We start from the raw sequence: 18,067 nt of genomic DNA, 5'->3' as shown, positions 1-18,067 counted from the left end.
CAATGTCATCTCTCCACTTGTTTGTGCACACTTTGAGTGTGCACTGAAAAATGGCATTGAAAGTGCTGTGGGAGGCTTTGAGTTTTCAAATAGGAGGAGGGCTGACGTTGACGTTCAGACAGTCAGTGGAGACAGTTTTCAGTGTTCTTTTATAGAAACGGAATCCAAAAGATTTTCTTCTTAATGTTTGGAAACGAGCGCAACCAGGGTACTTTGGATGGCTAAGCGCGATTGACCAGCGCTGACCTGAACTAAAAACGATGACATGAAAAATTGTTGTGTATGGGATTGTGCCGTCAGATGCTATAAACCCCCCATTTTTCCCCTCGACTGAAAAATAAAAACAAATTTAGCAGAACGTGTGGCTGAGGAAGATAAATCAGAAGTATGGTAAATAGTTGTCGAGAGAAGATCAGTTTATGAACCAAACCACCATCTTTAGGCTTGTGGGCAGACTCCCACAATAAGTTTAGATTCACAGGAGGGGAAGTTAATATTAACTGTGCGCTAATTTTCACCAGGGCTAATTAATAAGCTAATAGTTACAATATTTGCTAGTAGAAGTTAACCCAAAGAGTTAAGTGAATAACTAAGAGCTGTTATTTACAATAAGCATTTTTGACAGCTACTGTACATTTTGGGGAAGTTCATTTTTAATAATTAATAAATAAAACAAATCCGACTTTTTGTTTGGTGACGAAAGCTTAACACCCCTATGGCTAACACTCACAAGCTAATGCTCATTTATTTGCTAGTCGCAGTTAACCCAAAGATTTGAATTAATAACTGAGTGAGTCATATTAGGAGGGTAACAGAAGGTCATTTTGACAGGTTTTTGTGTGGTTTTGAAAGTTCATAGGGTATTCTTTGACAACAAGTTAAAGCTAGTACTCACTTTCCTAAAGCTTAATCTTACCACGGCTAACTCGTAAGTTAAGAGTTAAATGGATTTTCTGCTGGTAGTCAGCTGTTTTTTCGAATAGAAGAGCGATTTTGGCGTCTTCATTTTGGGGACATTTGATCTCTCTCAATCACATAGAGCGGCGCCACAGATCACGTCCAACACGCGTCATTGTCTTGTGACACACGTCGCAGCTCATAAATTAGACAAAGGATACAAAAAGTGGGCGTCAGAATTGCTTGGTCTGGCCAGGATTTTGTTACAGCTTGGCTTGGAAACACGTGCGGAAACCCCCAACAGATCTCGTATATGAACGTCCCCCTAACCCCCCCCCCCCCCCCCCCCCCCGCCCCCTAAAGTTCCTCCATCACTATTGAATTCCTTCCCGGTTTCAATTTGAGCCAACATTAAGTTCTATCTATCTACCCATCCACCCATCTAACCATCAACCCACCCACCCATATATCCATCCATCCACCCTCCCATCTATCCCTCCATCCATCCACCCATCCATCCACCCACCCATCTATCCATCCATCCACCCACCCATCTATCACCCATCCATCCATCCATCCACCTACCCACCCATCCATCCATCCCACCCACCTACCCATCTATCCATCCATCCCACTCACCCAACCACCCACCCACCCATCTATCCATCCTTCACAACCATCCACCCACCCATCGATCCATCCACCCACCCACCCATCTATCCATCCACCCATCCATCTATCCATCCATCCACCCATCCACCCATCCATCTATCCATCCATCTATCCATCCACCCACCCATCTATCCATCCATCCACCCACCCATCTAGCCATCCACCCATCTATCTATCTACCCATCCATCCATCCCACCCACCCACCAACCCATCTATCATCCATCCACCCACCCATCTATCCATCCACCCATCCATCCATCCATCCACCCATCTATCCATCCATCCACCCACCCATCGATCCATCTATCCATCCACTCATCTATCCATCCATCCATCCACACACCCATCTATCTATCCATCCATCCACCCACCCATCGATCCATCCATCCCACCCACCCACCAACCCATCTATCATCCATCCACCCACCCATCTATCCATCCACCCATCCATCCACCCACCCATCTATCCATCCATCCATCCATCCACCCACCCATCTATCCATCCATCCACCCATCCATCTATCCATCCATTCATCCACCCACCCATCCATCCATCCATCCATTCATCCACCCACCCATCCATCCATGCCGACAACTCCTGAGCGTGACCGCGCATATAGACTACATTGCGCCGTAAAATGTACATAAGCTGATGTCAAGTCATCCCTTTAATGTGGATGTTATTTATCTCTCGTAGGCCTGTTCAAAGGCTCCCATGAAATATGGAAGCGATATTGGCGTAAATTGGGTTTGATTGCCTTTACATTTGCATATGCTGCATTTGAAGCGTGGCTGCAGCATGTATTGACTCAAAAACCTGAACTACAGTAATGATCAGCACCATGTATTCAATGTTAGTGTCTGTTTGCTGTGCGGCAAAACCAAATGCAGACTGCGTATTGGCTGTGGTGGGAAGTAACAAAGTACAAATACTCAAATTGAGAGAGGTCAAGTTGACGGTGTTTGACATCTTGATTAAGATCTTGAGGTCTTGTAAAACAAAAAACAAAAACAGCCACAACATGGAAGAATGTGAACCAGGGAGATTGTTTTGTTTTTGGTGATAACTTTTTTTTTTTTGGCTACTCTAATGATTTGTGGCGAATACATTGTTTTATGCTAGCCTGAACATTTAAAAGTGCTCCATCCTTATCCAACGTTAGCAAAGCTATGATAGCACATTGTTTTGATGATTTAGACCAGCACTTAAAGTATTACTACAAAACAATAGAGTGTGAGCACTTTTACCACCTCTCCGTATTGGTGACATCCATTTTTCCATACAAGACAAACCAAACACTGCTGCTCTATACTGAGAGGAAAAAAAAAAAAGACTTTGGGGCGCTCCCAGAGCAGATTTCACGCTGCAGACCTGGCCGATGCTGCTCCCCCTCGTCAGCGTTTTGCCAAAGTTGCGCCGCAATTTATGAGCGAGCGAGCGAGCAGCAGCAGTGGCAAATTTGTGACATCTTTCACGAGGCCATCAGTGAGACAGATGTCAGCTTTTATGAAGCGCTGGACCCGGCCGGCCCAGGGCTTTGAAATTCCTGGACTGGAGATAACCGAGCCTGCAGGCGTGTGGCTAAGGATTTGGGGACCCATTAAGAAAAAAGGGAGAGGGAAAAAAAGTAGCCTCCTGATAGCCTCATAAACGTACATATTTATTTATTTATTTATTTTAATGTACAATTTGGAGTTCAGCCTAAATTTAAGTGTCAAGATACTTAGAACATCATGAGCAATACATTTGTTTGATAAATATTGTTGCTATATCCACACATTAGTTCAACCTAGCTAAGGCTATGCTATGCTACGTACATGATTAGCATGTAGCACAACGGTAATGACAACAATGAAAATGACCGTAGCTTCTTGCCAGCAAAAAATAAATAAAAAATTGTCACCACGGAAAGGTACCGAAGCTGGCAAAGAAATGTGTGAAAATAAACATTAGAATTTAAAATGTCTTAAATTAGAAGTAACTAAAGTTACGGTGCTAACGCTCGCTTCTATCTACGCTAGCTAAAGAGAGAGAACTGGGTTCCAAAAGTAAAAATTGGCCTGAAAATAAATACTTAAGGAAAGTAAAGATATGTGAAAAGCCCATGTAATGCTTTTGTGGCAGATGATATTTCATGTCGTGTATATTTATTTCAACTCACGCCGTCTGGCATTGCGAGTCTTACTTCAAAAGTCAACTAAACATGCACTTGGCAGGATCTCAGCTTGACTTTGAAGTCAGTGTGCAAAATTTCAAGAGGCGTCACTTCCATTCGTCAGCTTTACGTTAAGACACCAGGCAATGTTTACACACTGTCAATCCTTGGGTTCGAAAATGAACATGAGGTAATTAGCTGAACATCTTTGTAAGCACGAAAGACATTTTAGACATTGGTTAACTGAATGTATTTTTTTTTTTAAAGCAAGACAATTTATAAGGTGTGCGACAAAATTGAGGTACAGTGAACCTTCGTTATTCACGGGGAATAAAATCCGTGAGTAATTGATACGCATCCCAAAAAGTTTGTCAATAAATGCCACAAGACAGCAGCCCATTTTTGAGTAAACAAAGCTCCAGTCCTTCCCTCATTTCAGCATATTTCCTTGACACCAACATTCTACGAGATGATGCCACAATGATAATTGAGTATTTAACTTATAATGCACAATTTTCTAAATCAATGTTTTCAATAAAACTAGCATATAGATTTTTGTTGCACACTTCAAATTACTAGGTTGGAAGCAACCCAAACTGGTGAAATCGCTAACCCAGTACACCTAATGTTGTTAAAGTTGAACTTTGTAACAATTTGCCCCAAAATATCTTTACAATAGCCTTTTTATTTGACCATTTACGACTGAAACATGTTTTTAAATAAAAGATGAACACCTTAGCTGTTCATAATGGAAACTCCTGCAAGCTTCTGGCCAATAGTTTTCAGACTCGATTCTGGTTGGAATTTCACTCCCTCAGTCATGTGACCTCACGTGCACGTTGTATACGTGAAGAAGGGAACATGCGGTTTCATTTTCCGGCCACAGGTGGCGGTAGCGATTCAAAATTCAATTGACTTGTGTGGTTGGTTGGGCCGTCCACCCTGATTTGGATATGAACCCCAATCACGGTTTTCGAGGTCAGCAATGTGACCCAATGAGCCATCCAGCTCCCACTCATATTGTCTGAGACATTCTTAGACAATCAATCGACATTCTCAGTAACAATGTAGAATTATGAAGAACATGAATTTACTTCTTTATCAGGACACAATGCGTCCATCTTCAGCCCGGCCAAATCGATCAAATCAAAATGCATAACTACGCTCTAAAAACAGTTGGGTCAAAAGTAACCCAATTATGTATCAAAAATGGACCAATCCACTTTATGGGTCAATTTGACCCAATTTTCAGGGTTGTTTTATATAAAACGACCCCATTTTTTTGACCCAAGTAAAGGATGTAATCAATAATTATCAGTTGTTTTACTTTGAAACACCCATTTCGTGATTAAAAGTGGAGGATCGGTCCATTTTTTAACCCAACTGTTTTTAGAGTGTACCCAGTACTCGAGACTGAATACTTGCACTGGTATTGCTCTAGGGGGGGAAAAAAAGTGGTATCAAACATCTCTAGTTTGAAATGAACCCGAGATTGCATTCATCTATCATTTTCTCTCCGACTGCTATTAAATAAATCCTGACTCAAATGTGCAGTTTGTGATAAAATCAAGCTTTTAAAGAACACCCTGAGTCATCATGTCTGTATTCATTTACTAAATCAAATCTCACTGACTGATTTATCTCCTCCGCCGTATATATTTTAGAGAGAAAAAATATGGTGAAACCCGTGCAGGAATAGTCAAATGTTTTCATGCTTTCCTGGCGTGCCGAGCTTGTGTTCCAGCAACAACTGGCGCATGCTACGATTTCACCCACCTGCTTGTCACTTCATTGTTGTTTTTTACAGTGTTTTTGTTTTGTTTTGGGGACATTTCACAATATGCCCCCCCCCCCCCCTTGAAGAGAGATGGTGGCGAAGTAGAATGCTTCCCCGGCGGGTGATGTGAAGACAGTCATGCAACATTTCAGACAACAAAGCCTGGCATCGGTAATGAGCTACCAAACCAATTTGGCCGTTTTATTTTGGTCATTTAAAGTCACTACACAGCCATTGTGCTGTTGTGTGATGTTTCCCAGCGGTGTGGCAAAAAAAAAAAAAAAAGTGGGGACATAGAAGTGATATTACAATGGATGATTTAAGTGCTTATGCATGTACATAACTGGAGGCTACACTTATAAAGCATCCAATCAGGGTTGGGCTGATTTCATACATATACTGCCCTCGGCGACTTGGCGGAATATTTGCATCGTATGCGGGGGTCTACTTTCAGACGTGCACATGCGCGATTTCTGGTTTGATTGTGTGAGTGCACGTACCTTCAAAATGTTAATGCAAATACTGTTTGCATTTGTCAGTAGTAGCACTTTTTGCTGTTTTCTAACTGAATGATCAAATTCACAACACGTAATAATTTGTATTTTGAGGGGGGGGGGGGTGCTGGAACAGATTAAATGCATTTCAAATAATTTTGGTATACAAATATTGTTTTACAACAAACATTTAATAAATGAGCAAATACATTTAAAAAAAATACATAAATAAAAAACGATTTAAAAAAATCGGCGCTATTAAGTTGAATGAATACATCCTACAAAAACATCATTACCTTATTTGACCTATTATCTCTTGATTTCATGCAAATATGTTTCAACTTAAATTTGAATGATAACTCAACAGGAAGTGAGACTCTTGCTCCACCTCTCACAAAAATTTGAAATCGGCGCTCAAAGGGAGGGGGTGTTGCCTGGAGGACCGTTGGGTTGCGATTGGGGAGAGCGTTGGGCGTGGTCTGGCTGTGATTGACAGCAGCAACTCACGAAGAAGCCGTTTAAGGAGGAGTGCACGAGTACGAGCCGGTGGGTGGCCGGGGCGACGATCTCATGCGGAACAAGTGACGTAGGATGTATCGTCTCGTGTAATGAGAGGACAAACAGCTAAATTGAGGTTATCCCAGTGTGTTGCCTGAAGATGGCGCCAAACACACGGTTTTTTTTACCTCAAATTTAAGCTTTCAATAAACATGCACTAAAATGTCAAAGTAATGACCAGGACATGTAGACAGCATTTGTAGAAACGTTTATATAGTTTATCAGCAAAAAAAGAAGAAGTTGATTTGGTGTTGAGTTATCCTTTAAAAAATAAACATGACAAATTAGACTTATTTGCTGAAATCAAAATGGAGGCTAACTAATTTTACCTATCAACTGTTGATCTCAAATGTAAATGATTTCAAATTAAATAAATAAATAACTATATAATTTTTTAGAACTATTTTACCTATTCCTGATGTATATATTTTACAATTTAATGGGCTCTTTGCACAAATCCACTACTTCATTTCCTGTCTTTCATGATTGGACAAACTGATTAAACCAGGTGTGTGTGGCCATTGTCGTCGTGGTTACTGAGGTCAGGCACACTTGTATTGTACTGTAAGAGCCCATTAGAACAAATACATTGACAAATTAACAAAAAACGTAAGGTTGAAATCAAATACATTAAAGAACAACAATAATAATAATAATAATAAAGGGAAACAAATTACCTATAAGCCCTCCAATTTCACATGCAAAATTTTTCAAAAATGGAAATGGAAAAAATGGATTCAAAACTAAACTTAAAAATACAGAAAAATAAAACTAAATAAACCATTGCATTAATTTGCTACAATAAATAAATACACATCAAATACTGTTAACATAATCCAAATCAATGGCGCGCGTGCACGCGCGTTCATTTTGGCGGGCCGGGTCCCATCCATCCATCCATCCATCGTCCCGGCTCCTCCCCCTCTCTACTGTGACGTCACAGCTCCCGAGCTTCCCCTTTGGATCGTTGCGCGGGAGGGAGGTGGAGACACTCGCTCTCTGGCTCGCTCACCGGGCCAGGCAGGCAGTCAGTCAGGCAGTCAGTCAGTCAGGCAGTCAGGCAAAGCAAGCAGGCAGTCGGAGTTTGGGGGAAGCAGCGTGAGCACAACACGGCCGCTTCTTGCGTGGAGCTCCGCGGCGTCAAGCGGGATTCGACAAGCTGAACTTCCACTGCGGATCTTTCCCCGCCGTTCTCCCTCCTGCCACCTCGGGGAACTTGAGGCACTTAACCAGCTAGCGGACGCGGGACGCCGAAAGTGTTGGGAAACTTCCCCCCCAACCCCCACCCACCCACCCACCCACCCGCTCCCGGGCCGGCCATCGATCCAAGAGACTTGGATGGAACCGCAGCGGCGCGCTTGAGGCTCAACTCGCATCCACCGTGGAAGTCAATCGGGGAACCATCCCGGCCAGTTGATGCTTAGGCGCCGCGTGATCCTCTAGTTTGTTGTTTGCTTGGCTTTGGAGGTAGCAGTCCAGTTCAGTCCAGGGGACCCCCACTCTCTTTCGCTCCGCCACTCTCTGTGTGTGTGTGTGTGTGTTTTTTTTTGGCCCCTCAAGTGGGATTTGCGCAAGTTGCATGCTCGCTCTTTGTGCGCGGTTCTAACACAGAAGACCCCCGGGAGAGCTGAGGTGCCATGGCGCAGCTGTGTGCGGGGATTTGCGTGCTCCTCATGGCGCTGCACGTCCAAGGTAAGCCCCCTTACAAAAAAAATAATTTTTATTCCCATGTTTGCTTTATTTTACTTTTTGCTGCCACGCACTTTTTACTCATTGCATCCATAAATACATTTGCAATTCTGAGCGCGTTTGCTGCAGAGTACTTATTTAGCTTTTGGAAAAAAAAAGAAAGGTGCAGTGACACAGGTGGCCGGCAGATGGCGTTGTGAGCGAGGCACCGCAAAGTTTGGCTAATTTAGGTTTGAGTGAGGAGGGGGGGTGGGGGTTTGGAATAAAAGCATCCTCTGCTCTACAGTTGTAATGGGATGAATATCCTTAATGTAATGACCCCCTCCCTTCATCCTCTCTTGTCCAAATCCTTTATTCCGCTTTGTGGATTCGACCCTGTTAAGAGTGGGAGTGTTGCGCCTCGGAATATATTACAGCCACGATGCATGAGTGTGTTCACATGAAAGCCAGTCAAAGGCTATTTAAACTCAATAACTGTCAGTGGTCAAGCTAATGGCCACAGAGAATCCACAAATGCGCCATATTTCCATTTGTGTCCCGTTCCGAGGTGAAAAACGAGAACGATGTCGACCTTGTTCGCTGGTGTCTTTCAACAGCGACGGGATACTTTGATCACAAAGAGCTCCGTGTGATTTACAGCGAGATGATCCCTTTGCTTGTGGAGAAGATCAGGATTAGTGCCGTTCCCGTGTGTGTGTGTAGTGTGTGTGTAGTGTAGTGTCGTGTTTGAAGCTGTTCAATCAAGGGTGTGTGTGGAAAATTGTACTTGAGGCGTCACGGGGAAAAAAATAAATCGAGAACCAAATGAGATGCTCCTAAGGGTGCTTTTAAACGCGACGCCATTTCCGATGTTTTTCCACAGTTCGGATCAGCGTATGTGCGGAAAAATCGGATTTCAGGCCGAGCTGCCGTTGTGAATCGGTTGAGGCAACAAAAAAAAATTATTCCGTTTGGAAGTAAAGAAGTGGAATAAAATGGCGTCACATTCACTGACTGCGCTCTCGTTAAGCATGATTATTATTATTATTATTTCAATTTCGCCCATAGGTGATCAAGGACATGTAGTCAAAGTCCCGGACAAGGTCACGTGACTGTGCAAGTAGAAAGAAAGAAGATCAAACCAAATGATGCGGAATGATTAAAGACTCGCGTTGGATTCGAAAACTGCATTTGACTGCGTTGCAATGTCGATTTGAATTCGATTCGACATTAACGACGGCCCTCTGTCAGGCCACCCACAAATTTCATAAATAAATACAAAGATATCAACTCATTCTTACTTTTTACAATTTATTTTTTATTTTTTACAAATATGGTATTTCATCATAATATATAATATAGTATATTACACTGCCCCAAAAATGTATATACAGCAGTAATATTTTTGAAAAGGCCGAAATATGACATTATAAAGATGCAAAATATCAAATACTTGTACATGGGGACAGTGCCACTTCATAACCCAATTTGAGTGAAAAATACGATGTGATCCACTATTTCGGTCAATTTGACCCAACTTTCAGAGCAACCCCAAGATTTGTGTTATTTTGTACACTATTGAAAGTGCTGGATCAAAAACAACCCCATTTTTTTAAACCACAAATTTTAACCGATCATCTACTTGGGTCAAGATGACCCAACTTTGGTTTGTTTTGTACATAACAACCCAGAAGCTTGGGTCATTTTGACATTTTGTATGGAACAATGACCCATCATTTTGGGTTGTTTTATACACCCTTAAAAGTGTTGGGACAAAAATAACCCAATTTCGGTAAAAAATTAGTCCAACCGACGACTTGGGTTAATATGACCCAACATTCTGGGTTAACCCAAAGTTAGCTCAACCCAATTTTGGCCAAAAATTGGAATTTGACCCATGTGGTAGATGGGTTATTTTTGACCCAGCACCTTTTAAGGGTGTATAAAACCCTCAAATTTGTGTCATTTTTTTACAAAACAGCCCCCAAAATTGGATTGTTCTGTACAAAACAAGCCAGAATTTTGGATCAAATTGACCTAAGTAGTGGATTGGTCCATTTTTGCCCCAAATTGGGTCGGGGGTTTTTCCCCACCTGTTTTTGCACTGTGCCACTCAAAAAAGGCGTACAGAGTTAATTACAGTTAATTGTTTGGCCCTAGTTTTTGACCAAACTAAATGATAAGGGATCTTTAATCTAATGTTAGTTTACTTAGAATGTTGTCATTCCACATTTTTTTTTTTATTGAACAGAAAGTGAGTGTCTTTTAATGGAAATAAGCTGCTGCCTGTATTCTCCTCTGTCAGACACGCAGCAACAAGAATTTGCTCTCTGTGGCCCCCGGGGGTTAAAGGGCGTCGCTGTAAATGCCCAGCCTCCTTTTCAAGTCCTAATTGATATACAGCCTGTTCCCGTCTCCGTCGTCATTGTGGAAGCACAAACAAGTGGGAGTGTCTCAGGCGAAACGCTTGCAGCGGGCTGCCCCGTGTTGCTGCAGGGAACGGTGCCCAATAAAACCACACGCCAGATTCCAAAACGGCGAACCCTCGCCAAAGAGATGATCGGCCGCGCGCGGGTAATACGAGCTCCTGCTGTCTTTGGCCGGGCCGCAATTCCAGACTTTCGATTTAATTTGAATCCTCCACCAGGTGGTGGTCGGTGGAGGTACGGCTCTGATGTCTCTGTTATTTAGTGGCAAGCGGTGAGTTATTAACGAAGACGTAAGGGCGAGTATAAATCACATCCCGGCCGTCCTTGGCGCGAGTCACCGCTTTGGGCGCCAGCATCCGTGCGAGGATACGCGTCGCTGGCCCTTGAAGTCGATGCGTGCGCCGCGGTTTGCTGTCGTTTGCGATTGACAGCCCGATTGATTGTTTGGGCGGTCGTCCGCGCATTTCTGACCACTGCGGCATCCGAGGTCAGTGCGGCCGGGAGGGTCGGAGGCCGTCGGGGGTCACTGGAAGGTCTCGCGCTGGATGTTTGATGGCGACTCAGGCAGGAAAGTGCTGGTAAATGCACAGATGTCTTTAATTAGCGCGCTGACTTTGCACATTTTTACCTCAGCCAAGGCCATTTGTTGGTTTGTTTGTCATCCAAATTACTTACACACAATGTTGAGAAAGCAATAACTCATTTGGTTCAATTTCGCAACGTATTACATAATTCCCCACCGGGTCATTCATAAGCATTTTTGGGCCTTGGTGGAGGTATCGCTCCGTTTTGTTTTCTCATGTGGTTGTTGGGCCTTGGTGGAGGTATGCCCCTGTTTAGTGATCAGGATGAACTGCTAATGTTTTCGCACCGCCGTGCTGGGTCTCAGGTGCCACTTCTAATAGGGCACACTCTAAAAACAGTTGGGTCAAAAATGGACCGATCCTCTACTTGGATCAATTTGACCCGACTTTGAGTCAATAAATGGGTCTTTTAGTGTAAAACAACTCATAAATATTGGTCAGATCTTTTATTTGGGTAAAAAAAATGGTGTCTTTACAACCCAGAAAGTTTGGTTAATTTGACCCAAAATGTGAATCTGTCCATTTTTGATCCATAATTGGGTTACTTTTGACCCAACTGTTTTTTAGAGTGTGGTTTTATTCTTAGCTTGTATTAAGTTCTGTACAAATAAAGTTTGATTTATTTGATTGAAGGTGTTTGCAAAACCCAATTTCAACCAAGAAAGACAACGCATGAATGAAATATTGTGTAATGTTTTCCTTAATTTCTCATTGAGCAAGGCATCATGATTGTTGGACCAGGGTGGAGTTATGCCCTGTTTTGTTTTTTTTAATGATCAAAATAACCAATAACATTTAAATTTAGCATTTTTTTTGGGTGGCGCTTGTTGAATTTAGTGGCATTCTGCAATATTTTCATTTTTTTCCCCCCAGAGAGTAATGCTTTCATATTTTGGTACGTGAAGATGTAACCCTCCAACCTTTAGTTTAGTTATGAAGATGATCCAAAAAACACAACAAACCTGCCTGCAGAATTTCGCCCTTGAAGTTAATAGCTGAGTTATGAGATTTTGCTGAATTTTTCTCAATTTCCCAGGGAATGATGCGTCCCAAATGTCGAGCCGTGGTAGAGGTAAGCCCCGGTTTGTTTGCTTTCTGCTTAAAATTAACCCCAAATAACAAAGCTTCACCATTGCTGTGATGGGAATTCTTCAATTTGGTGGAATTGTCCACCATTTCCCAGTGAATGGTGCATGAGGACAGTTAGGCCTTGGTGGTGGTATAACTCTGCACTTAAGGGTTATGCGATCCAGGGCTCTTTTTTTCCCCACACTTTTCTTAACATAAAAAAAAAAAAAAGAACTCTTTCTTTTCCTTTCTTTCTTTAGTAAAGGCATGTACCTGCTGTTTGCTCCTTTGTTATTGTAATGGTGACGACCCAAGACCTGTTTCATCGATCTGGGACATGTGACAGTCTGGAGTGATTCCAGGTCAATTTTGGAATCCCCGAATTTCCTCGGTCACACAGGATTGGCTCCTGCCTGAAAACGAATGAAAAATTGTGAGATTTTTGCATTTTCAGTTCTGAGTGACTAAAGCCAGAACTCTTTAGGACCAAGAGTCCAATCAGCATCCGTCGGGGTATACAGGTACGGGACATTCGGTGCGATATCTAAGGTGTGCCGATTTTCCACATTGAATATATTTCGTGAAGGTAGCTTGGTGTTAGGGCCGCTCTGTAAACAAACACAGCGTAGCTCAGCCAATGGTTGTAGCAGATGTCACACTATTGGTGGAGAGAAATGGTTGCACTTTCCTTGGGAAAATTGCAATACAATTTCTGGAGAAGAAAAATTACTGTTGTACTTTCTGAAAAAGAAGACAAATTATCATTACACTTTACTAAAAAGAAAAGATTTTACCAACCAACCGAACCTTGATTTTTGGGCATACCAGTACATTCTTGGTATCTATGAGCGTGTACAATTTGGTTGTGAGTGTCATTTACATTTCAGTTTATATTGTTATCTATCAAGAATTGATATAGCGCAGTGAAAAATCAACCCAACTTACCGCAATGCTGGTCAAGTACTTGTAATATGAGTTGGCGAGCCTGAGGCGGCCCAAATTTAGGCGGCGGCGTCCGCTTCCAAATTTCATGCGCTGTTGGAAAATTCATGCAAATGTATGAGGTGTGTTTACAACTTAACACAGAACCCAATAAGGATGGTTTGGCCTTGGCGGAGGTTTGCGCCGTCGCAGTTTCCGTAATTTGCTCATTTGTACCCCACGCCGACGATCCGTGGGCGAAGTCGCACGGGGATTGTAAGGCTTGATAGTTTGAGTGTGAATACTAATTGCCGCGATTCCGGCCTCCTCTGGGGGGCATCGCCTCTCGTGATGGATGGGCAGGTTCCTGGGAGAGTTGCTTGAAGGCGAGCTGACAGCAGATTAGGCGTCGCTGCTCTCTCTCTCCCTCTCTCTCTCTCTCTCTCTCCCTCGCCGCTGCTACTCACAGGAGCTAATGGAAGCGCTCGCTTCCTCGCCTGCTCCGACTTCTCTTTGAGCGTTCCGGGCTCGTTGCGACGGCGCTGCTGTCAAATCTCTCCTGGAACGCTGCGTGAAATGGAAAGTTTAGATTCCGTTTTGTCTGCCAAGAGTTGCCCCGCAGTAATTTCCAGGCTCTCTGAACCACTTTTATTCAGGAGAAATATTTGAATTGCTGTCTTTGTGTTTCCACGCCGCAGTTTGAGGGGCAAATCATGTAAAGGGGTAGCGTCGTGGAGCTACGCTACTTCACACTCAAGCCACACTTCAACTCCATAAACAAACAGTGCGGATCGGCTTCTGGCAGTAGTGGACGTTTAACTGCACGTGTTTGTTTACTTGTGTGGTACCTAACTTGATTTTTAGGTATCGTAAGTCCTCCTCGGCAGTAGGTGGCGCTATAATGCGGCAGTTTGACATATCAGAGAGTCATCACGTTTGTCACAATGTTTTGTTATTGTATTAAATGCGATTTTATACATCAAAGTAGTTTGGACCAAAATTGGGTTATTTTTTTACCCTTCTCAAAACAGTTTAGTCTCTTCTTTTTAAGAAAGTACAACGTCAATAGTTTCTCTTCTTTTTAGTAAAGTTCAACAGCAGCAGCTTGTCTTTTAGGGGAGCGCAAGAGAGATAGTTTGTCTTCTTTTTAGGAAAGTGACAAATATTGTTTGACTTCTTTTTAGTACAGCTTTGAAAAAAATACATAAACAGTTTGCCCTCTTTTTAGGAACATTAATCAGCAATAGTTTGTCTTCAAGTCAAGTCATCTTTATTTATATAGCGCTTTCAAACAAAGCGCTTTACAGAAACACAACATAAAGGAAGTGCAACAGTGATGGTTTGTCTTCTTTTTAGGGAAATGCAACAATGATAGTTTGTTTTTCAGAAAGTGCAACACAGCAAGTTGTTTTGTTTTTCATCTGCAGCACGCTTAAAACTGCTGGGTCAAAATAACCCAATATTGGACCAACCTGCTACTTTCTGGTTTGTTTTGTACATAAAACCCAATTTTTTTTCAAAGCAACCTCAACATTTTGATTAGCTTGAAACAAAGTGACCCAAAGACCCAAATGAACCCAAGTAGCGGCTCGGTTGGTCAATTTTTGACCAACATTAGGCTATGTTTGACCCAGCAGTTTTAAGCATCCTGCAGATGAAAAACTATTCTGTTGCACTTTACTAAAAAGAAGACAGCTTGCTGCTGTTGCACTTTCTAGAAAAAAACACACACATCATTGTTGCATTTATCTAAAAAGAAAACAAATCATCACCGTTGTACTTCCTTTCAAGACAAACTATTGCTGATTAATGTTCCTAAAAAGAAGGCAAACTGTTGTTATATAAATAATATACTGTAAATGCTGTACTAAAAAGAAGTCAAATATTTTTTGTCACTTTCCTGAAAAGAAGACACACTATCTCTCTTCTACTTCCCCCAAAAGACAAGCGACTGCTCTTGCACTTGACTAAAAAGAAGACAAACTATTGACATTGCACTTTCCTAAAAAGAAGAGACTTGACATCATAGTTTTTAAGTCTTGCTTATATAAAAGAGAATAATTTTGTTGTCTGACTGAGCTGAATTCAAATCAAGACATTCAAAGTGGTCAAGTATCAGTTTTCATGATGTCTGAGCTTTTAGGTTATTTTGATGTTGCTCTTCCCTGAAAAGAAGAAATGGAAAGCCGATATTCTGTTTCGTCTTCTGCGAGTTGCCCGGCGGTAATTTGCACTCTTTCAAAATTCCTTTTTTTGCTCAGTAAAAAGTATTTGAATTGCTTTCTTTTTTGTTTCCACTCTGGAGTTCAAGCGGCAGCGCTTGGAGTTTTGCTTGCAAGGTCCAGTTTGGTCGGGCCTGAATAAAACATAACATTAAAAGCACTGAACCTGAATGGTAGCGAGAGCGCGATCCCTCTGTGCGCAAATAGAATCTAGAGAGAGAGAATGAATGATGAATTAAGTTCAACCCCCGGCCGAACCCTACAATGTGTTTAGGGGTGAGAATCCAGTCATGATGAGGAATAAATGAATGGTTGAAATTCCCAGCTGAGCGGTTTACTCGTGAATTTCTTCTCTGTGCTCAACTTATTCCAGTCAGTTCATGCTAATATCACCGGGAGTATTTGACTATTTGTACTCGAAACCCAAGGTTCAGTTTAATGAAGGCTATTTTATGCTACAATAGTAGCGCCTCCTGGAAAGTTGGAATAAATTAGACCCTGGTACTTGTTTAAATGATCGATAGAAAATTGGGCGGACATATATTTATCAAAAGCCGTTCTAAAAAGTTTTAAAGACAGATGCCAGAAGATGAAAATGAAGGAAGGCCATCATTTTAGTTGTTGTTCAGTTTTTGTTTGCTAACTATTTGGGCAGTAGTTCTCAACTGTTGCAAAAGTTTTTGCTTCAAAATAGCCTCTGAAAATACTCATACATCGTGTTATATTTTCAAACTCTGTTTCAAATGAACTTGACTATAGCGCTAAAAGCATATAGCTAGCTATGGCGCCTGCTAGCCCAAGGCTAAGCCGCACTATGTTTATTTACAGCGTAAAGTAGTGACTGGAGCATAAGTGAGGAACATTTCTTGTCGCCTACCGAATATGTGCCATGTGGGGAATCAGAATTCAAAAAGTAATTTTTTTTTATCAGTTGTCTGTGACAAAGCAACTATTTTGGGTGAAATCCGCAACGCCAACTAGAGTTTTTGGGCAAATGAGCACCAATTAGAAGTTTGTATCCGAGATTGGCAATAAGAGGGCAAGGCTTACTTTTTTTTGTTTGTGCCGTCTAAATGTTGGCAGATCATAGCGTCACAGTTTGACACTCTATTTTCTGATTTGTCATGAAAAGGGAAGTCAAATCACGTTTAAAGCGATTGGACAAAGACCGCATGTAATGTACGTCACGAGCGTAAGATCGCAGGTTGTTCCTATCAGGTCTTGTCTTGCTTCTTGGTAGTGACCATGTCGGATCAGGATGAGATGGGGAGAAAAAAAAAAAGCCTTGGCGATCTGCAATTTTCTGCTTTAAATCCTTGACATTCTGTTTCAACTGGAATGGCAGAATCAGCAACGCGAGGCAAAAGAGGAAATCAATGAAGGGGATCAAATCTCGCCCCGAGCTTTTCTGATTCGGCATTAATCTGTCTTCAACATTTCTCCTCCTATTTAGCAGACAGATTCTTGTCGAGGGATTAAACGGGTAAAATCCCGCTCGACTTGACTCCGTCCATCCCGTGCGCTTTCTCTCCTCCTTGTCTGTTTGGGGCGTTTTTTTTTTGATAGGCTTTATAATGCCTCCTAAATTGATCTTAATCTTTCAAGTAATGTTAGAAGAATTCTGACAGCCGACAGTGTTTTTTTTTTTTTTTTTTTTTACGACACTAATTGGCTTGCAAATAGCTGGCAGGATTGCTCCGAGCCTCTTCGGCTGTTACCATAGTGATAACCTTTCTCGGCATCGACGACAAAGCAAATGATATTTATTTCTTTACGTGAGCTTTATTCACGGGCGAGAACGCTGGAAGGGAATGCAGCCTTCGTTAGCAACGTTTCCGTGCACTCAGCATTAAAAACGCTCGCTCATGAGGGATTGAAGGCAGATAATTCCCAACTCTTCAAATGCTTTTAAAAGACACTCTTGACATGTCACAGCTGAGCCTCCATTAGGTCTTGAAACCGAGTCCTCCAATAAGCTGCAGGGATGTTGGGAGCGCGAGACAAAAAAAACGGTTAGCCAATCGTGGGTCGTCAATAGTGAGTGCTGTCGAGCCATTGGGATTTCTGACAAAAACAGGAGGTAGAATCCTAACCAAAAGTTTGTTTTTAATGGTTAAGGTCAACACGAATGAGACGTTAGCAAAACCGAATGAAGTCAAACATTTGCATCAACAAGTTTACGTTGCATAGAAACATTAATTACCTCGAACCTGACTCCTTTGCTGCCTAACGGAGGTGGCAAGTCCAGGTCCAGGTCCAGAAAGGAAAAACCCTGCCATAGTTTGGCTTTGCTCCCAGGTGCTAGCTAGCTAGCTCCCTATAGCTCCCTAGCGAGCTAGCTCCCCGGCTGCTTGTTTACCTGCTAGGGAGCTAGCTAGCTAGCTAGCACGAGGGGCTAAGGCCAAACTGTGGCAGGGTTTTTACTTTCTGGACCTGAATTTGCCATCTCTGCTGCCTAAATAAAACAGTAAGTATTGCAATATATTTAACAATATGTAGATTGGGACTGTCTAATTCAAATGCATGCTAAATGATTTCATTTATGTTGTTTATCAGAATAATAGTATACCTGATTTTTTAAATATAAGTCAACAAAAGAAATTAGGGGAACAAATTATGC

At 42.1% G+C, this 18,067-nt stretch overlaps 1 protein-coding gene across 5 annotated transcripts in view; it reads left to right on the top strand.

The window, feature by feature from the left end:
* The first annotated feature begins 7,532 nt into the window (after nucleotides 1-7,532).
* nectin1b (nectin cell adhesion molecule 1b) overlaps nucleotides 7,533-18,067 on the top strand; it is a 204,088-nt gene continuing 193,553 nt past the window's right edge. For 4 of the 5 annotated variants that reach the window (XM_086081315.1, XM_086081313.1, XM_086081316.1 and 1 more), the window contains exons 1-2: nucleotides 7,533-8,247; nucleotides 12,273-12,308. In XM_086081315.1, the coding sequence (XP_085937441.1) occupies nucleotides 8,193-8,247; nucleotides 12,273-12,308 (91 nt within the window). In that variant the 5' untranslated portion in view covers nucleotides 7,533-8,192. The remainder of the gene's footprint in view (nucleotides 8,248-12,272; nucleotides 12,309-18,067) is intronic. The other variant, XM_086081314.1, reaches the window with a different exon arrangement.

Source organism: Leptonotus elevatus, chromosome 7, assembly GCF_054856555.1.
Source record: "Leptonotus elevatus isolate MCC_2025b chromosome 7, RoL_Lele_1.0, whole genome shotgun sequence".
Taxonomy (NCBI): Eukaryota; Metazoa; Chordata; class Actinopteri; order Syngnathiformes; family Syngnathidae; genus Leptonotus; species Leptonotus elevatus.
Note: the sequence above shows the minus strand (reverse complement) of the source record. Positions and strands in the feature narration are given on the sequence as shown.